Below are 22931 nucleotides of genomic sequence, written 5' to 3' on the forward strand. Positions count from 1 at the left end.
TCTCCCTCGGAAAGGTCAACACCACCCTGCGTGCAGCCTTTGCCATTTCTCCCCTTCCACGCTGCCTGTCTGTGAGATGAATGCACACATTAGGTGGAAAGACAAACTGCTCCATCCCGGGCATCATCATCACCTGTCGTCCATCTTTGTCCCTCATCATAAAAGGAAGGATGCAAACTTAATCTTTAAACAAACAGAAAAACTGCACCATGTTTTTATTATTTTGGTTTGACTGCAGCCGGCCTCATGCAGATGGTGTTGTAACAATTTGTGGAGCAGAACATCTCGTGGCAGTCTTCCTTACATGTTGGGGGAAATTATTTCTGGGGATGACACAGATTTAACCTCCACGCAGACGCTCAGATACACACCACTGGTGAGAGGAGTGGATATCCCAACAATGTCTGACCCCGTGTAGCAGCAGCTGACAGGCTGTGTGTGTGTAAGTGTGTGTGTGTGTGTGTGTGTGTGTGTGTGTGTGTGTGTGTGTGTGTGTGTGTGTGTGTGTAAGTGTGTGTAAGTGTGTGTAAGTGTGTGTGTGGACAGCCATTCCTGACTTCTGGACTCAAAACAAATGGTGGAGGCTTTCAAGCAGTAAATAATAATGACCTCAGACTACGTTGATAGGAACATAAATCACGAAAGACTCTACTGAGGGGGACGTTTTTAGGCGACTCCAAGGAAACCACTTCCTGTAATTACATTTGACAATATGCTTGAAGCAAGAATCTCATTTGTTCAGCATTGTTTTGTTTTTGTTAATTTCTGCTTCTTTCCGTGTGTTAACATTTCTACGGTTGGTGTCACCGAAATCCTCCTTTCTAATAAAATGGTGGCAAATTGAATTTTGTTAGTGACACTCACCTGTTGGGCTAGGCAATATAAGAATACCACTATAGCAACATAAAAGTTCAATATATATATATATTGATATGATTCTTATGCAAGCACAGGGAGGAGGTAATGACAGTTTATTTTGAGTTTATTAAGAATTTGAATCTTGATATTAACATCTTTTTTCACTACCTCCCTGTGTTTCTCTGATTACTCCATATGGACTTGTTCCCCAACAGAAAGTAGTTCCACTTGAACACAGGGAGTTCTGTGGATTATCCTGAACATCATTTCTGGAGGGACTCTGAATTTTTAAAGGTTTATTTGTTTTTCTCCATTGTTTTCCACCAGGAAATAATGGAGAATCTCACAGAGAGATGCTAGTATGTGAATTAAAGAATCTGAAGGTACAGAAACCAAACACACCTTCACCTACAACCTGTGTTTGGTCAGTGAGTAATATCGTTTTGAGACAATGGTTCTCATTGTGGAACTGTTTTGATAGAGAAACACAAACGATGCTACTATATCAAGCTCTTGGCTTGATATCACAGAGTCACATTCCGAGCTCTCTGAGGATGGAGCCTCGAACACAAAATTTAATTACTATTTTTCTTAAACGAAACAGGCTGGACAAGTTACTGTCACGCACTGGGTGTCACACTGGTTACACAGCAGGAGTCATTTCTCCGAGGGGTGGTGGTGGTTTGTGCGTAACGACCTGACGTACCTTCTTCTTCTTCTTGCCGTTACAGTGGCAGCACACGGTCCACAGGTACTTGAGGGTCCTCCACAGCAGGATGATGAAGAGACCCCCGAAGAAGGTGACCATGGAGGAGGCGAGGAAAGCCCACCACATCCGCTGGCCGTGGCTGTCACAGGGCACATCTGGAGAGAAGGGGATGATCACGCTCATCTTGGAGAAGTGGATGGACGTGTCCGGCGTGAATCGCTCGCGGTTCTTCGGCATTATCGCCCGGTGGTCACTTGCCAGCTCCAACCCACCCACCCACCCGCTATACCCCCCAACACACGAAACAAGCGACTCGAGTGGGATTCAGGCGCCCCGGGGAGCTCCAGCCAGCGCCCCCTGATGCCCCAGAGGCTCAGCCATGTTGAGTCGCCTCCCGCCCCTCGGCCCCTCGCATCTGGCTTCACTGGGAGCGAATGGGTCGAACAAGTTGAGTCGACGGCAGGTGCACGAACTAACAGTCATACACAAATAATAATAAACTTCCTCTGAAATGGAGATTCAGCGATGCGCGGCCATGTCTGCGCTTGCGCGTTTGTCTGATCTGTGCGTAAAAATCAAAAATTGATCGCGAAACTTCTCGACAAATAAAGTCACGATCCCCGCCGAGGAGAGGGTGCAAAGTGCGGCTGTGGAAGGAGAGAAGAGGAGGCGGTGGACGGATGGACGGATGAGCGGAGGGATGCTTCACTCCTCCACCTTGTTCCACAGCTTCTCGGCTGCTCCGCGCACTGTTGAATGCGCCGCTCGCCTCGGAGGCTCGTGCGTCATATCGATCCTCTCTTCCCGGGGAGATGTCGCGTTAAAAACGGGGGGGGGGGGGGGGGGGGGGGGGGGCGGAAATCGACGGTGTGCCGGGTGGAGCCCTGGTTTCATTCGGAGGGTTCCTCGCTCCTGGAGCCGCCTGTCACATCCATTTGTCGGGAAGATGGCCCCGCAGATTTACAGGTAGCGACTGGGGGGGTGGTGGGGGGTGATGGGGGGGGAGGAGCCATCGATGGCAGACGTCGATGCTTATCTGGATGTTTGGTTATTTATAGTGACCGCTTCATTAATTCTTGATGTCAACTTTGTGGTTTCAGCCCTGGTTGTACACTGAAACTGAAGCAGATTTTATAAACCAATGACTTCCACGTTCTGAAACCAAATACTAAATATATACACTTCTAATAAGAGAAGTGTTTAATATGGATATGATAAGGCTTAATTGTTCATTGCCCTAATTTATGAGCTCAGTGGGCAACTGATAAAATACATGCTGACGTTTATTTTTAAAAGATTTGAACTTGGTCAGTAACATTTCTCTTAGTTTGACGGGTTTATAAATTCAAATGCTCCTCAAAAGTATGAACTGAAGCATCAACACATTTCACCTCTTTAATGTGTTAAAAAGAACAGAGCTGCTCATCCAACCCTTTAAATGTGGATTGATATGAATGAACAGTAGTTGTTTTTATTAATATACCAAGCAGCTGTGAGAATGTGAATCTATGAAAAGTGGAGAAATGAGACATCTGACCATCCCTCACCTCCAGTGGGGGTTCACTCCACCTAGTGGACATAAACCACATTGATCGTTGAGGTCCAACTTGTGGCATTAGTACAGAATGTGTCTGTGAGGATATTTAATCCAAATTTCTAAAGAAAAAACAAACATGAATTCCATCAACTGTAACTGGTGTTTTTTAATATTTTGTAGAAATATGAACCTTCATTGCGAGAAACGTGGGAAGATGAAATGTTGACACCGTGAGTCTAGTAAAAATCCAAGAGGTGCGTGTAAATGTGTCGCCATGCCAACCACGACCCAGACATAAAATATCCCTTCTTAAAAACGCACTTGACAAAAGAAATAAAAAAATAAAATAAACAGTATTGACAAAAAACCAGAAGAACAGACGATCTGGACCAACTGGTTTCAACAGACATGCCTGTGCTATGCATCATCCTCGAAAGTCGTCGTGTTAATTAATACAAGAATGGAGAGTGATTAACAAATGTTTTTAGCTTGGCACAATTAGGTTTAGTACTGAAATGATGTCAACAGAGAGATAAAAAGTGGTGGCATCAGATAATAAAATAGACAATGTGAAGGAAGCAAATTTGCCCCAATTTTCTCCTCTATAAATAAGAACGTTACCTGGAAAATAACCTCCTTCCTATTGACTAGACAGCTACATTTGTATAACAAAAAGTTCATAAGCAACATCTTTGATTTGATTAGATAAATTAAAATGGCAGGAGAATACATATAAATATAGACAAGGGAACACAGTGCTCCGTTCCATCTTCATATCAAGAATAAAGTCTTCAGTTTGCATCTGCGCAGACTTCCTGTGGTCCGACATGTTCATGGGACAAAGTGGGATTAAAGGAGTGCTACTAGATATAAAGGGAAAATAAAACATTCAAGTATTAAATACTAGTGTAAACAAACCTATCTGTAGTACAGTACATCACTATTGTAGTGGGAATATTACATGATCATCATCATCATCGGTGGATGTGGCGTTAACCGTGGCGTCTGTCAGATGTACCGATTCGCTGCGTATCCCATGATAATAAAAAAAAAGAATCCTCTAATGTTTCTGAGGGACGTGAGGTGAGGGGGGCGACGTGTCTACGGCGCTCCGTCTGGAATCCACAGCACTTTACTCTGTTCCTGCTCCACGATGGTGATGATCTGAGTGCAAATGTAGGAGACGCTGCCTCCCTGGACAACGCCTGCAATACAGTGGGGGGTGGGGGGGGGTGGGGTGAAAGTTACTTACAGGTACGTAAAAACAAGTAGATTAAACTAGATATTCAAATCTCAACAATATAAAACAAAGAAAAGCATTAAATTCTCATTGAGCACGTTTTAGTTTATCTTCTAATCTTATCAGTTTTATAAACATCCTCAGATTCTCCTGGACAATCCGGACTGTGCAGCCAGTTTAGTTGCAGACACACACACACACCCACTCCTGCAGGGACGTGATCAGCCTCCCTGACTCCTGCCTCCCAACACTCAGATTTATAACTTATTTATAAATACAGTTCCCATCGTCGTGGCCTGTGTGCAGGAGCTGGCCAGACACGTCTCCCTGTTCGAGAGGGATCTACTGTGGTGTTCATTTCCAAAGCCCTCCCTCATAAATGGCCTCCTTTTATAGAGTCATTCATCAGCTGGACAGTCGGGAGTCTCAGACAGGTTGCTGCTCCAGATACAGAAACAGGGACTTGACTAAGATCTGTTAGAGACCAGAGAGACGCTGCGTTCCAAAAACCTCGGATAACCTCCAGTGCTGTTACAGACTCTCACTGGTTAAACAAAACCATAATGATGATAACATTCGTTACCATGACTTATGGATGGTTTGTGTATTGTTTGTGTTTTCTTTTTGATATAGACCGATATACAGACTGTACTTAAACTGACACTTTAGGGCAAATAGTGCTTTTTTTCTTAATTTGGTTTTATCTACAATGTAGATATATTCAATATGTATCATAACCTGTCGGCCAACAATAATCAGCATATATGAGCCATATACATATATCGGTATCAACATTTATGTCTGCTGATATGAAACAATTTAATTTATTATTTACCATTTATTTTATGCAGAATATGTGTATTTTAGTTTCATGTTAAAATTGTTGATTTTCTTAATTTAAAGTCAATACGACAGTTTGATAACATTTGATATCAGTTTGATAACAGATACATAACATTCATATCCTCCAAATTTTGTCATGTTTAAAGCATCTAGCAACAAGATCTCATGTCCTGCAGCCTGTCGCAGTTTAGGATGACAAATTCTGTGTGTAGGACTTAAAAAAGGTCTCAACAGAAAGACGAGCATGTTAAAGAGTTTTTTGCGCGTCATGTTGGTCCCAACAGACAGTATTACTCACTGCTGAATGTGTAATACCTCCATTATGCAACAGCAGGAGTTGAAAGTATAACAACAATACAATCCAACTGCTGGTTTGTTTTTCTCAATGCTAAAGCAACAAAAAAATTGAATAAAATAAAAAGAGTCTGCATGAGGAGATACAACTAGAGGTGACTTTCGAAATGTTACTTAGTGTTATTTGGTGAACTGAGGTAACATTAATCAAAAAGATAAACCGGTGTTCAGTTCTGCAACAATACTTTTTATTATGTTATATATTTAGTACGAATCTGTGCACTGATCAGTCTCTCAACTCAAAATAATTGTTGTCATTATGTAATCGCTGCATAAACACCAGCTTTTGTACATCACAGATAAAGCGAGTGACTTCCACCAACCTGTGAAGAAGCGGCTGTACTCCTGCTCTATTTTCTGAGCCGCCTCAAACTGCTCCTTGGAATGTTTCTGAGAGAGTTTATCCCGCAGGTACAGAGGGTCCTTCTGCTCCCTGATGAGACAACACGGGCATCTGTCAACAGTGTCTTAACAACATCTCATTGCACAGTTTACTTTCAGATTCACAACAGGGAACAATAAGCCAACACGGAGAGAGGTGGTTTGAGATCTCTACACAAGTTTAAGATTTGATTCTTGAGATCATATTTTGGTTTACTGCAACAAAAGGGCCGTGAAATTAATAAAAACCTATTGTCATGACAGTAAATGGACAAAAACAACGAGAAATACTGTACAGAAATTTTAAAACAGCAAAATGTCCACACAGATCTATCAGGTACTACATCATTGACTGTATATGCAGATGGACGACACATCTCCCCATCCTCCCACCAACTAGAAATGAAAAGCCAAAATATCCAGGATATGAACACTGCCATCTTGCGCACTTGGAGCTAATGTCTGTGTGGTAGTGATTGCCGATGGAGCCACGGATGCAAGGCCACACCACTACACGCATTTGACCAATCGTGAGACTGTCTCAGCTGTCAATCGTGAAGTTTAACCCTGTTGTACAGCATCAAGTAACTGATTAAAGCCAAATTTGACATGTTTTTTTACTTTGCCGCATGTGCCATCCAATATCCACTAAGATGGAGGAGGCGAGGTTTATGACCTGTACTGCAGCCTGCCAACAGGCGATGATAAAGACACTTGGGCTTCACTTTAGGGGAAGCAGTCATGTCGTCCATCTTTATATACAGTCTATGGATACTAACCTACAGCAGGAGTTTAAAATAGAAAAACTTTTCCCAGCTCACAGGTTCACTCCATATCTTTAAAAAGGCTTGAGAATAAGTTGTGAGTCCTCATTCTTCATCCACTGGGAGCCTTTGACCCAAACTACCATCACTCTCCCCTCTCTCCCTGGCACTCAGCATATTGGTCTGCTGTTGCCTCCCAGAGGACAAAAAAAAATCCATGACAAAGCTCAAGCTTCTGTCGCTGCAGCAGGCAGGCAGTGGGAGGTGTGTTCGTGGCGGCCGCTGCTGATGGGGGCACCGAGTGTTTTAGCCACCCACGCCATGAAGCAGAGCCACAGACCCTGCGAGCTCTTCCTGGACAGCTGGCACTCAGCTGATGACAGTGACGGCTTAGCAAGAATCAATCTCCATCATGTTTGCCTGCTGCACCACTTCATAGATTTGTAGGCGTTGGGTATGGACATGTGCGGCAGAGAAAGCCTGTTTCTGCCAGACCCGAGTGTGTCTTTGTGTTTGTGTGCATAAAGTACAATGCTGAGGTTTGAGCAGATCTTCCCCTGCGACTACAAATGAACCAGTAGAGGGATCTTTGACATATCACCATCATCCTATCAGAACCCAGCCGGTAGTGAAGCAGGGGAGGCTGTGGTTCCTGAACTAATGACACTGATCAAATCAGGTTGATTAATTAGCTTTAGCCACATCTGCAGGATGAACGTGATTATAAAGTCAGCAACAAATCTGTACATGTCAATTTCCTGGGTAGGCCCTCCAACAAACAGACAATTAAGAGTAATTAAGAATTATATTTCCTGGAAAGAGGTCATGCATCAACATGGATGAGGGTGTTGTTTTGCAGCCGAGTCATTCTAATGTCCATCTTTTCGACCAAAAATTGGCCTGACTAGTAAACGCATGTAAAGACACCATGTATGCTAAAAGATGTTGTACAGTTGTGTGTAACAGATTTTGGATTAAAAGAGAAAATGATGTCCAATTCCGTGACCACAAAATAAAAACAGGTGATAAAGTAGATGCTACAGACACAGTGAATGATGATGACTTGTGTTTCATATAGTGACATCACCAAGTCTGTAAAATCTAATTTTCTGATCATTACATTCTCATAAACCATTTCCAGAGCCAAAAGTCTTGGATGAGTAATTTGCTCAGTGTGACCTTGAAGTGAAATTGGATAAACAGCAGTGGCACCAAAATACACAGAAGGTAGGAAATGTCATCAGGCTAGAAATCAAAATAAATAAGTGAAACAAATAATTTTTTTTCCTTTGAAAGATTACTCACTTTATCTGCTTGGCATTTTTGTAGCGAATGAATATGACGATTGGGTAGATGTGAACGCTGTGAAGACGTTCGATGGCGTGAGGGGCAATGTCAAGTAAACAGTGACAGTCCTATGAGAGAAAATAGCAAAAGGCTGCATGAGAAATGGAGGATGGATCAAAGCAGAAGGTTGCAAAAAACATTTAGTTTGTTTTCCATGTTTTGCAATGAGTGTGGATACACATCTAATAAATAAGTTGATGTTAAAGCTTCAGTTTGCATTGGTGGTCTCAGGTGCATAAGCTCCCTCTGCAGGTTTACAGATGCGTTGGCCAATTTTTTTTTTTAATGTTGAGAAAGAAAAAAAAAAAAGCCAGATTCAGCTCAGAAATAATCAGCTTATATTTGATCAAGTTTAAATCCATAACCAAAAACCTATTTTACAACCTTTTACAGACAAACATGAGATCTTACTGATGCACACATGTGATGTTTAATACAGGGACTTCTAAGACGATCTTCAATCTAAGGTGAAAAAGATGCCGGGGAACAAACTTGGCAGCTATAAAACTAACAAACGACACTATCGAGGAGATGACTTTACCTTCTCTGTGATTTCCTTTATTGAGGCAACAGTTGTCACATCAAAATGGCCGCTCCTCCGTTTGTAGTCGATGAACACGCAGTCCTTCACCCCTCGTTCTATCGCCTGCTGAGAGGCCTTCATAATCTCTGCAAGCAAAATTAATTCCCTTTTTAATTACCTCTCAGTAAAACTTCTCTCTACAGTATGACATCAATGATACATGCTGTCAACTTGAATTTAAAGACTTGTTATGTATATAAAATGAGCTCACCAGGCAGACAGCGACAGAACGTTGTAGGAGCCTCCTTCACCAGCATGTCCTTACAGGCTTCCACTAACGGCCCCATGACCAGCACTGGTCTGGGAAACGAGCACTCGACCTTCTGAACCCGCTGGTACATCAGGTTCCCTCCATCTGGGCAGAAAACACAGGCGTACAATTGATTCAAACATTCAGCAGGACGACAAAGATATAAAGGCTGTTTAATAACCACAGTTATGGGAGTATAACTTCTGGTATCCCTTCCTTCTTTTGACTGAAATTCTGAAAGCACTACACGAAGGTTAATAACTAAACAATCTTTTGGACTTTTCCAAAACATTCAAATTTCTTACCCTCTGTGAAGGGTAAAGAATCTGTGCTTATGGCGTCCAGAGCCATCAGATCCTTTCCGTCCTTGGATCCGCTGCGTTTGTGCTTCAGCCTCCGACGGAAGAAGGACCTCCGTGCAGCAGCAGACAGAGTCTTGTTGGTACCGTTGTCGTCCTTCATGTCGGCCATGCTGTGTCTCCTGCAGAACTCCTGGTCCATCCTGCGTGACCACATGAACACAATTAGAATCACACTCCTTTCTTAAACACATCCTGGAAGTGCTAGGTTAAATTTAGGAAGATAATACGAATGGACTAGATGATTATAAATGCAGTAATCATATTTACTCCAATGTGAAAACACACTATATGCTGGACTTACATGTATTTACTTGGAATCTGGCCTTTCTCCAGCTTCTGTGCATTCTCATTAAGTTGCCAGGCCATCCAGTAGCCAAAATTGCCATTAGGCAGCGTATCGTCAACAAACAGGATGTCGTCCTTCTTAAAGCTTAGTTCCTGCTCCACCTCGGCCACCCTCTCATAAAGTGCTCTGACAAGAGATGAACAATAAAGCAGCTGTGATAGAAGGATCATAACAGAGGAATGAGAGAATATTCTAAAAAAAACAAACAAATGTGCAACAGTACAGTTAAACCTGAATATTGACCAACATCCACAGTTTGGATGGTTTGATATGGTAAATATTTTTGGGTACCTAATGAAAAATCCATCTCCGGGGGATTCTTTGATCTCAGCGAGGCTGTCCACACAGTTCTGGACCTTGAACGTGATTGTTTCAGCTGGTTTCAACATTTCCAAGTAAGCTTCTTCTTTAGTTTTATTCTTCATGCTGATACCATTGTACTGTTTGAAAACATCAATTACACAGTTAAAAAAAAGGGACACTTGAGCCTGGCAGCCAACACAGAATGATTCATCATTTTCAGTAAAAGCAAGTGAAACAATGCACATAAAAAAGTCATATTGAAGGACTTCAGTTGTACTTTCCAGTTTATGATGCAACTAAATCTGCTAAAATGGAGAAGTTCAATAACACTGAATGTGTACCTGCACATAAAGGGGCTATCTTTCCTTAATTATGTCCAAGTAAGGAGTTCACATTAGGGGTCAAGTCATTTGTATGACACATCATATTCTAGTGGATAAAGGTGATTAAACACTGCAGGTACCTCCAGTAGCAAGTCTCCAGGCAGCAGGCCATCAGGACTCTTAGCCGGGCTGTCGTCATCCAGACTCTCTACAAAGACTCCATAAATGTTTCCTCCACAGACCTGAACGCCCAGCTCCACCTGGATCCTCTTCAGCCGCACCAGTCGAGGCTCCGCAGCCCTGCGTGAACCTGAGCCAGGAATCCTGAAGAAAAACCCCACAGTAACGTTTGTTTGTTTTAATAACGCTAAATGGCCACGAGCCATTATTTGCCGACAAAATAATAGCCACAAGACAGAAAATAAGCAAGGACATTGAAAATAAGAGTAATAGTTTAAAATCGTACCGGAAGGAGTTGTGTGGACTGGTGGCAGGAGTCGTCTGTTTGGACGGCGGCGTCATGGTGCCCTCGTCCTGCTCACTCAGGGTATCGGCGGCGGAGGGATTGTCCGGGGTGGTGGCTCCGCTGCCTTGAGGTGTTGGTTGGTTGCTGATGGACTCCATTCGAGAACTGAGGAGAACAGACGCAGATTAAAAAATATATTTCTATTCAAATCACTCACTGAAGAACTTAAAATAAAAGTTAAGAGAAAACATATACTCTTATATTTATAGTTCATGTTTTGAATATGTATTCAGTTTAATCCTTGCATTCGTCAAGTGATCTCAGTTCTACAACCCATACATTTTTACCCATTGTTGTTTTGGCACTGTGGTTCCGTTAGAAAACACCACCTTACAAGTACAAAACCTATGTGCACAGTATTCCTGCAGTAACTGAATGTATCGGAACAATTCATCCTGACATTATATTGAAAACAACTGCTTCCCCTGATTTCTTTTTCAGACTGAATTATGAATTCATCCCAAATTTATAATCCCAATTTGTGCAAGTCATCGTTGTGGTCCTCTTCCCTCCCTCCTCATCATCATCATCATCATCTTACCCTGAGCGAGAGTGGTTGCCCAGCTGAAACATGTGAGGATTGTACTGAGCCAGAATGGTCACAGTGTCACACTGCTGCCCGATTACCAGCCGCGCCTGCTGCTCGTTGGCATTGCGAAGGTTGATTCCATTAAACTGGGGGGAAAAAAAAGCAGTGATTCATTAGAAAACAGAAAGAAATGATAAACCACATCATGTAGATACTTGAGGTTGAATGTTGCGGCTGCTGTACCTCAAGGAGCTGGTCGCCGTACGCTAAGCGAGCTTGGTGTGCGATGCTGCCTGCTGTCACTTTGGACACAAATACTCCGCCGTTGTCACCGCTCACGATGGAGATCCCCAGAGGTTCAGCTCCTTTCTGTACTGTAACATTGCGCGGCTCCTCCAAGTATGGCCTTCAGGGGAGAGAAGGAAAATATGTTTTGTACGACTGATGCGCTGACGTGCGAGAGAAACGATAAAGACTCTTAGCACGATGCAACATGCAGTTTTAAACGGTTATAAGCTTTAAAACAAGATTGCTATCTAATGTTTTAACATTAATTCTCGACAGTGATTTGTGTTTAACTATTATTTTAAATGAAAGATGCACTAGACTTTGAAGGGTTTAAATGAGAAAAGAATCCGTGTCGCATGCCGAGTGCTTCTCGGATTCCAACTCAAGGTCATGCAATCATACAAAATTCATCAGCATTCTGAATAAATAACAAGCAGACAAAAGATGATTACTCAAATGGATACACATCCATTAGTTTTCATTAAACTATTTAACAGTCACATAAATCCACTGCTGCTTAGCAGGGCCAGTCGAAAAATTATAAATGAATTTTGTACAAAAAAAAAAAGAAAAAAAAAAGAGCTGTGCTCTAAAAGTCTTAGTGCATTAAGTGTGTTATATACAAGCAGCACAAGACAAACCTCAAGCTTCTTAAAGAGAAGAACTTGTGCTTTACTGCCAGTGGAAGTCTGACAGAGGAAGTGTTAAAAGAGGCAAATCTGAGAAGGAGATGAAGAGAGGAAAGAGCTCACGTGATCACACAAACCAGCAGAGAAAGATTTCAGGTTACAATGAAGAGCGACAGACAGGAACGAGATGAGGGTAAGATGATAGATGGTGAGTCAGCGTTTGAACAGTGTGAGATTGAAGCTCATGGCTTTGTTTACTGCTTTACAAGCATTTAATCAGAATGAACCAGACAGAAGCACAGACAAATGGTGGAAAACACGTCGTGTTCTGCTGAAAGATGGCAGTGCAACGACCAGGACAAGGGGCTGGCCTACCCATCCTTCCTCCTGTCACCGACAGAAGCGGGGCTGACTGATATCCTGGGCTGGGTGGAGATGGAGCTCTGTGATTGGCTACTGGTGAAAGACGATGTATCCAGGTTGACAGGGGACATCGGAGGTGTCGGGCTGCTGCACTCTGAATGTGTGAGAGAACCTGGAGAGGCAAAAGAGAAAGCTTTGAATTCAGCTCACAGATTTAACGTTAAGTATAAGACGATGGAGCTGCTGTATTCAACTGTACCTCTGTCAGATCCAGTGGAGCGAGGATAACGAGCGGGAGGGATCTTAATTCGCTCTACTCTGAACTGTAAAGTACTCAGGGAGCCTAAAGAAAACAAAAAGAGAAAAAAAATCATTAAAAAAAAAAGGTAAGTTCACCCAAATTACACCAAAACAAACACTCGCACTTTCCAAGTTATCTAGCGGTGCAGATACAGGACTCCCCCCCCCCCCCAGGAAGTTGCTTAGCAAAAGTGATAAGCTGTTCCTTTCCTGATTGAGCGATTTGCTACTCTGAATAATTACCACGACGCAAATGTTAGTCACAGTCATCACCTGATCTGAGTCAGAGAGATCCTGTTGCATCTTGACGCTCGGTCAGTTTAGTTGTTGGATGGCGGCACGAACACTCATTAAATGCATGCCCTGTGCTATACGATATACAGCCGTGCTGCTTCCCCCTTTTTTTCCACTGATAGTAGACGTTTTATTTCACAAAAACATAAAGAACAGTGTCATTTCATCAGAGGTTAGTGAGGACAGTCCGCACCAATTTTCCAACTCAAAATCAGCAATTAAAAAAACAATCAAAATTGATGTCTCAATCATCATCTCTTTCTCAGTTATGTCACTTTTTAAAACTTGGTCACTGCATTTTTCCATTTTTACCATAAGCCTACTTGTAGTGTTGATAATTACATTGAATACAAAAACAATGTCTCAGTTAATTGGTACTTTTGAAAAAAATAAATAACCCCTAATTAAACTGTTCAATCAAGTTTGTGGATAATCAGAGTCACCAGGACATAGTTTCTGATATTTAAAGAACAAAGAAAAATCTAACCAAAGCTACACGCATGGCTAATAACCACTAAAAGAAAGAGAACAAGTTTTTGTAATTTAGGTAGCGCTTTTTTTTTGAAGAAATTTTACTTTCTCTATTCTTGTTGTTCTGGATTTGTACCCTCTTGGTTGAATGCACTTATTGTAAGTCGCTTTGGATAAAAGCGTCAGCTAAATGTAATGTAACAAGACCTGTTATAAATCATTATTTGTCTGAGTCTAGGACATACCGAGTCTGGCGCTGGAGGGCAGGGAGTTGGTGCTGTGCGGTGGCTGGCTACACTTCATGTCGGTCGATTCTCCGGGCCGCTTGTGGCTGAGGTCCAGGCTGAGGCGGCCTTGATGCTGGGGGCTAAAAGTGAATGAAAAGGCCCCAATAAGTCTCTGAGTGGTCAATTATTTAACTCAGAAAGATGTTATTAGCTCCATGCCATCTGTTCATGAGATCTAGGGCAGGGTAAACACAGTTCAAATCCCAAATTAACAACATTTTGATAAGCCACAATGGAAAAGCATAGTTTTATATAAAATGTTATGTTTTATATAAATAATTAAAGATGGCTGAATTGTGTACTGACAAGTCAAACTCTCTGTCAGAGAAGTTCAGACATGAACTATGAAAAATGTGCAGAAAAGTGGGTCCAGACAAAAACTAAAAGTCCATAAGATTAGTAGTCATGTTAACACCTTGTGTGTGAATGTGAGTGAACTCCTGAGGCGGGAGCTGGAGGACAGTTGTTGCTCTGGATCTCCTGGCTCCAGGCAGTGTAGACCGGGTTCCTCATCACAGCCGTCACAGCAGGACATGGGGCTAAACCTCGCTGTGCTGCATCTGGGGAAAAATAAAGTGTTTAACAATGACATGCAGATTAATTCTGAAGATCACAAACATCTTGGTTTACTAGGGACTTGTTCAGATGTCTTACGTGCTGCAATGCTGCTGTAGCTGGGCGGTGCAAAGGGCATGCTGTACCGATTAGTTCTCATAGGAGAGAAGCGCAACAAGTCCACCGGCTCTGGGGAGTGCTCATCATTAGAGAAACTCTGTACCTGCAAAAGACAATCAACCAATAAGTCGAGGGATGGAACTGACAATAGTTCCTCATTAATCAATAGGAAACTTCCAATCACAAATACCAATTGGTTTCAGTAGCTCAGTTACCTGCATGGGAGCAGGGATGTGTAATGGAGTCACATTCCTCCTCAGTGCCGGTGCTGATTTGGGCCGGTATCTCCTCTTTTCCTGCCCCTCTGCTCTGTGTCGAGTCTTCTCTTCCTCTGCAGGTTTCTTGACGGCGCTCTTAGTCTCTACTGGGGGAGCATCGGTGTAATAGAACTGGTTTCCGTTCTCCCCCTTATCCTGTGTGCTTGTAGCTTGAGCGGGGGAAGCAGGGGGAGTCCCGGTGGTGATGGTAGAGTCCGATGCAGAGCTGTTCTGCTGCCGATGTTTGAACCTGAACGAGTCGCTTCTGGCGGGTGGCGTGGGAGGGGTCTGTGCGGACTCGGATATTGAGCTCTGTGGTGAGTGGTTGGGCAACTGGGTAACCGACATGTAGTCCAGTTTTGTGGGCGCCTCAGGTCTCCTGAAAGCATTCACGTCAAAGATGGACTTCCTCTGTTTGGGTTTTTTGTAGATGGACAGCTGGGCGTACTCGGGAATCGAAGCTCCCACCAATACTTTAGGCCAAGTGCCTCCACTTGGCTTGGCTGCAGAGTTCTTCACTCGGTCCACAGGTGTCTGCGGCGGGCTGCATTCGGAGAGCACAGGGGTGAAGGTGAAGGGATGATGGTGGATCTCCTGCCTCCTGTAACAGAAGTCTGGGTGGGGATCTGAGGGAGTGTGCGAGGTGGAGAGGGAGCGGGAGTGCACAGAGCTGTTGGAAAAGGGCTTGTGGTGGGAATGAGTGCTACTGCCGCTGCTGTCCAGAGAGTCACCTGCGTCCTTACACATCTCCCCTCTGCCGCCCGAGTCACAGCTGCAAATCTCTGTCTGTGTGGAGCAGTTGTGCTTGGAGCAGTTGTGCTTGGAGTGTCTGCAGTTCCTGGTGTGGACGTCACAGGACTGCAGCCGGGAGACCGAGTCTTTTGAACTTTCAAATAAACTCTGACCAGAACAGCTCTGTGGGAGGAACTGAAGAGGAAGGGGGGTAAATTAATACTTTTTAACTTCACTCATTACGCTACTACACTCAAATCATGTTTGCCAAGAGAACCTCAGTGACTCACAGCGGGATGCGAGACTGAAGTTTCAAATTTACCACACAAAAGCTTCAGATAATCCTTGTATCAAAGGTTTTCCATAGACTATTCACCAGTCACATTGTTTTTAACCCTAATTTGTGTTTATTTTTTTTAAACAGAATTGTTGAAGCGTTAAATATTGTACATTAAAAAAAGGACACAGTGACTCAATCTCCTTGTTGGCTCGTTCCAAGAGAGAAATATAACTTGCTTATATGTTTTTAAACAGAGAGAACTTCTAAAAGACACTGATAATCGTCTCCATGTACGTTCATGGGGCTTTGCCACAGTACCTTGAATGGAATCAGTGGCTGTGTGCGTATGTGTTGTATCATTTGTCTGAGAGGTTCACCTTCATGAGGGAGATGTTGAGAGAATCGTGGCAGTTTCTCAGCAGAGACTCGCATTCGGAGAGCGACTTGTTATCGAGAGCAATTCCATTGATCTGTGGAGCAAATGTAATAAGATGCCAAAAATTACAACACAAACAATATGAAAAACATACCACCCTCACAAGGCCTGTGAATAAGAATCCTAAAATTCACAAATTGAATATGGGCAGTCAGTTAGAACATGGTAATCTAAAACACATTTGCATTAGAAGGCGGCAATAGCTGTCTCCCATTTTCATAATGCATACTAATGTATTAAGTTTCAAGGACAGCAAAAGATCAAAGATAAAGTTGCTTGATGTTTAAGTGTAGTCTCCATGGATACAACCGTCCTGCTGAGGTGTGGGAGCAGAGGCGCACACTAATATAAACCATTGAAACCTATTGTGGATGTAATGTGGTGAAAGAGCTTTAAAAACATCTCAGAAACCAAAAATAATAAATTATCAAATCATCTCAACTCAGAGTTTGACAGCCAATCTTTGACAAATGCCTTGTATCATTTATCATTAGTATAAATAAGGATATAATACATAGTTTACCCGAATTCTAACTAAAACAATATTCTGTGAAGATAAGTACGTAGTGTCTGTGTGCAATGTAGATTTGGCAAACAGTTCTAAAGGGTGTATTGAGTTAAAAGGATCAGTAGAGGGCACTAGAGGCCAGAGTCAACGCCCTCAAGTTGTCTCATGGTTTCAAATGATAATAAATCATTTCTATATAGCGAACAAGCTTTTTCATCAGCATACTCACAGCTAAAAGTCTGTCACCAATAGTGAGAGCACAGTCTCTCGCTGCTGGACTTCCTGGAGCCAAAGTGGCAACAAACACTCCACTCTCCAGACCAATGCCACTGTCTGAGAGGGGAGACGGAGACAGTGAGGAATCATCAAAAACAACAAGCAAATATAGAGTTAAATTACTGTCGATTTAAGCTTGAAGATGACCTTTGTGTCCAGTAAGGTTTATCTGGATCGGAGTCACAATCCGTCCTCCGAGCGACTTCCTTCTGCGGACCACCATATTGATCACCCCCTCTCCGCTCAGCACTGCTTTGATCACCTGCTTCCTGTCCTTATTAGTCAGGTCCACATCATTAATTTTCAACAACCAGTCGTTAACCCTGCAGAGAGAGAACAGAAGAGTCATCAGAAAATATTGTTTTGGTATCCGAATAAAACCTCAAGTGATCTAGTGGCACAGATATATCAAAAATACCCATTGATAAAGTGATTTGCTTTATTAATAGGGGCAGCAAAACAGATATTTACCTTAACCTTCCTTCAGCGATACTTCCTTTATCCACCTTACTGACAAATATGCCACAGTCTCCAGGTAAATAAGGATCATTTACCCCTTCAGCAATATCAAACCCAAGTGCTTTCAAATCCATGTCCTATAAAGAAAAAGATGATTTAATTGTACATTAATTGATTTTAAGTTAATTTTCTAAAAATACAGAGGAATTGTTGAGATTATAGTGGATCTTACTCTGTGCTTCTCGATTTCAACAACCTCCGTCTCCCACTCCATTGAGTCCGTGTCGATGGCTGAGTCATGTGAGCTGTGAGCCATTAACTGACGAAACCTCGCTTCCTCTTCCAACTGGTCCTCCACCTTTTCTCTGCAGGAAACATACAATCTGAGGCTCTTAAATAAATTCAATCACCTGGAGGAGTTATCTTAATTTTGCTCAGTGAGTGACATGATTTCTCCACTGGGTGTCACCAAAGATCTGGTTAGAAATCTACATCCTGGATCCACAAACAAGGGGGGGGTCACACGGATTCATTCACATGAGAAACTTAAAGAATTGAATCCAAGTTTTAAACCTAAGTACAGTGCAGATGACATAAGCCTAACAGAAAATAAAATAAAAAATACGCAGGAATGACTCACTTTAGTTCTTTGAGTTCCCGCGCAGCGTCGTTCTTCTGTTTCCTCATGTCATCCAGATTCCTCAGAGCATCTGCCAGATCGCTCACAGCTCGGTCCCTCTCTCGCCTCAGGTTGTCACACAGTGTGCTGACAGATGAACAGATTTTCAAACAAAATGTAAACAGATCTATTTTAGTCCAAGACTCTCTTACCACTCTGCATTAAACGCATCCAAACAAACTTGATGCCTTCGAAAACCAGCTCCTCACCGAATGCTCTCCCTCTCAGCCACTATCTTGTCCCTCTCCTGGAAGGCCCAGTCCCGTCGGCACTTGGCGACCTCGGCCTCCTGCAGCGCCTCCTTCAGCTCCTGAGAGATGGCCTCGTACTGCTTCCTCAGCATTTCGATCTCCTTGTTGGCTCGTTCCATGTCCATAGTGGCAGAGTCTTGTTTCTGGAGGAGATGAAGAACATCAGTGTTAGATTATGCAGGTACAACTGGTGCAGGCAGATACAGGCTTTGAATCTAATATTTTCCTTAAAAATATGATAGACACATTGTGATGGATTTAGATTAACGTGATTATTTAGAATCTATAAGATGAGAAATAATTTTGGTCATCAGGTCCCGATACACAAGCTCCAGTCACACACACACACACACACACACACACACACACACACACACACACACACACACACACACACACACACACACACACACACACACACACACACACACACACACACACACACACACACACACACACACACACACACACACACACACACACCTTTTCCTTCAACACATGGTAACATCATCAGGCAGACCAAGTTTGCCAATCAAATATATGCAAACACACATATGCCTCATAGAGTATTTATGGCCTGAGTGATAACCTTGTGATCACTGTGCATGGGAATTTACAGAACTACACATGGGTAGTTCAGAGAAACAGATTTCTCCCAAATGAGAGACTCAAGTAATTTCAAGATGACATTTTTTCATCATCCATCCATCCATCCATTATCTATACCGCTTATCCTTTGGAAGGTCATGGGGGGCTGGAGCCAATCCCATCTGACATTGGGCAAGAGGCGAGGTTCATCCTGGACAGGTCATACAAGCAAGCATACATATAGAGACAAACAACCATTCACGCTCACATTCACACCTATGGACAATTTAGAGTCTCCAGTTAATCTAACCCCAATCAGCATATCTCTGGACTGTGGGACAACGACTGAGCACCAGGAGAAAACCCAAGCAGACACAGGGAGAGCATGCAAATGTCACGACAGTGCAGTGTCAGCACTGTCACATCGAGCACGATGGTTTTTACGTAAGAAATCTTGTTTATTCTTAATTAAAATTCTACATATTTGGTTGTATTTGTTTTCTTTTAATTCTTAGTAATTTATAACATAGGTTTATGATTATACTGTAAAATATCGAGACTCAATCAATCATTGCCAACTTTTTTTATATTTTGTCCAATAAATGAGTATCGGACATTTTTTACTCTCTAATGTGGACATTGCACCATAAAAATCAATTTCAGTTAGGGTTTAGTGTGAAGTGTGTATCATGAATGTACGTGTAATGTAGAGTCTGTATATGTGAAGCACATTGTCGCTCCCTTTAAATATCTACACAGCGAGGAGACTGTCAAGTGTAATGACAGCATTAATCAAGTCCATGGCTTAATTAATTCCGTTAGAATTTAGTGCACTGTTGTGGTTAATTATTCATTTCTGATGCGGCACATTTTCATTGTGCTCTTCAGAGTCAGAGAGAAGCTTTTCTCTGTAATTACTGGTAATTTTCTAATGCAGGAATATCAGGACTTTCATCACAATTAGTCCGATAACACGTCTCTCAACAAAATCAATGTGTGGAAGCCTGCCAGCTGCAGAAAAAAAAAAAGAAGCATTTACTACTGTATGAGATGGGATGAAGGGATTATTGTGAGAGGAATAAATCAATCCCTCCATTTGTAATGATGAATGTCCCGTCTGTCTGACTACCTGTCTGGCCTGGTAATACTCTCGCAGCAGCTGGTCCCTCTGGACGATGGCCTCCGTCCTCTCCTTGCGGGCCACGTCCCGCTCCTCGCGCACCGTCTCGATGTCCTTGCTGGCCTGGCTGAGCTCTTTCTGGGCCTCTGCCTTGTCCTTCACCTCGTGGCAGTATTTCTCCAGCAGCTCGTTCTTTTCGCAGATGGCCCGGTCCCTGTCCACCAGCGCTGATGCCAACTCCTTCATATCACAAAAACAAATTAACAGTGAGTGAGAGATTAAAGATGAATACTCATAACAGTCTGAATTTCATTTTAAAGCCATTCATTTGTAATGAGGATTTTCATGACAAAAGGCATTTCTATTTTGTACCGTCTCTTCTGCTTGTTAGTACTTACTTCCTTGTTTCCTGTGCAGGAGCGACGCTGGAATTTCTCCCTCTGGGATCAATAAAATCTTATCTCATTGAACAAAAGGTGACACTAACAACAAACTTCATATTATGGGAAGAGCTACACACCACAAAGACTCCCTTAAAGCACCTCTTTTTTAAATAGCCATTATGTGTTTTCTTTGTTACCGGACAATTCACCCTGAACTGTATCCTAATAAAACCAATAATGACATATGATTACTTTTTGGCAAGCCTTATGAAACTCTGGGTGTAGCCATAACAAACAATGACAGCAGTAACTCTAACCAGCATAACTGCAGTAAATGCATTTTAAAAAATTTAAGCAATGGTAATACATTTTAGGTTTTTTTAGAAATATCATTTAGTAAAGCCTGAGTTCTCAGTGTAAAATGCAGGACCTGATTTAACTTACAATAAAGAAAGTGGAGCACCTACCTCCACAAAGGCATTTAACAGTTCCTCTAAATAAAGCAGCACCAAATTTCACACACACTCATAGATATCAGTTCCCTAAATATGTCTTCCCCCCCCCCCCCCCATCAAGAACCATGAATAATTTCCTTTTTTAAATCCCTTCTCTCACAATATTTCAGAAAGTGAAAAACAACTCCTGGATCCACACCAAAATTGTATGGGTTCTTCCCCGACCCATACCACATCCTTCCACTAAGTTTCATGGCAATCCGTCACGTAGTATTTTTGCGTAATCTTGCTTACATCCAAACAAACAGGTGAAAACATATCCTCCTTGATGGAGGTAACTATGGGAGCTCTTGTTCTAGCTGTTACCTGTCGCAATGCCTCCAGCTCCTCATTGGCCACCCGTCTCTCAGAGGAAGTGTTCTTCAGCTTGGCCTCTGCCATCTCCAGCCCAGTCTGAAGCCGGTCCACCTCCTTGATCACTTGGTCCCGCTCGCTCATGATCAAACGATACTCGCTGATCACGGAGTCACGCTCCTCCTTGTATTTCTCACTGTCCTTCGCCGCCTTGAGTTGCTGGGTCTTGAGCCGCGTCGTCTCTGACTGCAGCCGCTCCATCTCTCGCTGCAGCTCCTTGTTCTGGGATGCAGCCTTGGACAGTTCCTGCTGCGTGCTGTCAAACCTGCAGCAAATAGGAAATGTATCGGCTATGATTTTTGGTGCAAAAACAAAACAATTTGTAAAGACAGGGACAGGCAAAAACCAAGCTTGAAGTCTTATAGTCACAGAGAAAAAGTGAAAATTGGAAAGCATCTGTCCAACTGCAAAGCCTCATCTGGATTAAGAATGTTTTAAGTACTGTGCAGAAACGGCTCTAAATCGTTAAACTTTTTAAAGTTCTTGAGTGCGCAGATAATAGTGCTGCTTGTTTTCTGTGTCCATGATATTTCCAGCTTTACCTTCTTATAGACGAGGAGTACTGTTGCTGGTAGTGGATGGCAGCGTCCCTCTGCTTCAGCAGCATGTCCAGCTGTTTCTGCAGACGGTGGTTCTCCTCCTCCGCCTGTTCCAGACGACTCAGGTCTACGTTGTGACTAGCAGTGTTCTCGTTGTAGCGCTTCCTCAGACCCTCGTAGTCGCCCTTCATGGCCTCTAGCTTGTCCAAGGCTGTGTCGTACAGCTTGTTGAGGACATCAGGCGACCCCTCTCTCATCACCTGGAAATGACATCAGGCATCATGACTCACCTTGTTTCGCGAGGTATGTAAACAAGCAGAATGCAGAGGCTTTCAAACAATATGTTACACAGTTGTTTCAGTATTATTGTATAATAATGTCATTGGATCATGGTTAAATATCCAGTCTTGGCAAAGAAAAGTAACTTCAGCTCTTATGTAATCAATTACATTTTAATAGGTGATCCACTGAATGCTGAGGTAGCAGACCAGAGCAAGACTTGAACAGTTTCTGTTCGCTGAACAGCTTTACGTAAACGTAAGTGACGTTATAGATCACAACAGCACTTTCAAGACAACTGATTTTCCAGTTCTGGGTTCTGTGTCCCGAGTGAAGTTTGAATAAAGGAGTGAACCGCTCCTCGTGCAGCAGAGGTGGCGCAGCTTCAGGGTTCTGCAGACTGAGACCCGCAGCCGGTCTTTACTTGTCTTGGCTTGATTACTGCAGGTCACTTTCACAGTTTCAGGAAGAAAGCCGCAATCAGCATCACCACAGGCCAAGAAAACAGCTAATTCCATACAGGCATGTTGAGAACGGGCACTGCACTAGTGTTTTTAAAATTTGTACAACACTAATGGAGCTTCTAACATTAATGACAGTAGACATGTGATATTCATGATATTAACTACTCTTTTATTGATCATGTGATAACAGGGAGCATGTCTCACATCCCTCTCAAGTTTGGACAGACGTCACACAACTCATTTTAATCC

The 22931-nt window shown here is 42.8% G+C and overlaps 2 protein-coding genes across 17 annotated transcripts in view; both read right to left on the bottom strand.

Annotated features, from left to right (window-relative positions):
• The window catches only part of LOC117752546 (calcium-activated potassium channel subunit alpha-1-like), a 69524-nt gene extending 67004 nt beyond the window's left edge, over positions 1–2520 (bottom strand). For 7 of the 14 annotated variants that reach the window (XM_034569961.1, XM_034569958.1, XM_034569956.1 and 4 more), the window contains exon 1: positions 1565–2518. In XM_034569961.1, coding sequence (XP_034425852.1) covers positions 1565–1804 — 240 coding nt within the window. In that variant the 5' untranslated portion in view covers positions 1805–2518. Of the gene's footprint in view, positions 1–1564 lie in introns of all 14 variants that reach the window. The other 7 variants (XM_034569963.1, XM_034569965.1, XM_034569964.1 and 4 more) reach the window with 3 other exon arrangements.
• Positions 2521–3245: 725 nt separating this feature from the next.
• The window catches only part of LOC117752718 (disks large homolog 5-like), a 29054-nt gene continuing 9368 nt past the window's right edge, over positions 3246–22931 (bottom strand). For 2 of the 3 annotated variants that reach the window (XM_034570304.1, XM_034570302.1), the window contains exons 6-33: positions 21943–22199; positions 21353–21665; positions 20158–20388; positions 18399–18583; positions 18151–18276; positions 17743–17875; positions 17523–17647; positions 17199–17374; positions 17005–17108; positions 16209–16301; positions 14778–15746; positions 14542–14665; positions 14303–14447; positions 13846–13967; positions 12795–12878; positions 12548–12707; positions 11499–11661; positions 11268–11401; positions 10667–10831; positions 10341–10524; positions 9866–10014; positions 9530–9700; positions 9172–9368; positions 8828–8971; positions 8575–8702; positions 7992–8101; positions 5865–5974; positions 3246–4309 (exon numbers count right to left, since the gene is read on the bottom strand). In XM_034570304.1, the coding sequence (XP_034426195.1) occupies positions 4206–4309; positions 5865–5974; positions 7992–8101; positions 8575–8702; positions 8828–8971; positions 9172–9368; positions 9530–9700; positions 9866–10014; positions 10341–10524; positions 10667–10831; positions 11268–11401; positions 11499–11661; positions 12548–12707; positions 12795–12878; positions 13846–13967; positions 14303–14447; positions 14542–14665; positions 14778–15746; positions 16209–16301; positions 17005–17108; positions 17199–17374; positions 17523–17647; positions 17743–17875; positions 18151–18276; positions 18399–18583; positions 20158–20388; positions 21353–21665; positions 21943–22199 (5106 nt within the window). In that variant the 3' untranslated portion in view covers positions 3246–4205. The remainder of the gene's footprint in view (positions 4310–5864; positions 5975–7991; positions 8102–8574; positions 8703–8827; positions 8972–9171; positions 9369–9529; positions 9701–9865; positions 10015–10340; positions 10525–10666; positions 10832–11267; positions 11402–11498; positions 11662–12547; positions 12708–12794; positions 12879–13845; positions 13968–14302; positions 14448–14541; positions 14666–14777; positions 15747–16208; positions 16302–17004; positions 17109–17198; positions 17375–17522; positions 17648–17742; positions 17876–18150; positions 18277–18398; positions 18584–20157; positions 20389–21352; positions 21666–21942; positions 22200–22931) is intronic. The other variant, XM_034570303.1, reaches the window with a different exon arrangement.

Source organism: Hippoglossus hippoglossus, chromosome 19, assembly GCF_009819705.1.
Source record: "Hippoglossus hippoglossus isolate fHipHip1 chromosome 19, fHipHip1.pri, whole genome shotgun sequence".
NCBI lineage: Eukaryota > Metazoa > Chordata > Actinopteri > Pleuronectiformes > Pleuronectidae > Hippoglossus > Hippoglossus hippoglossus.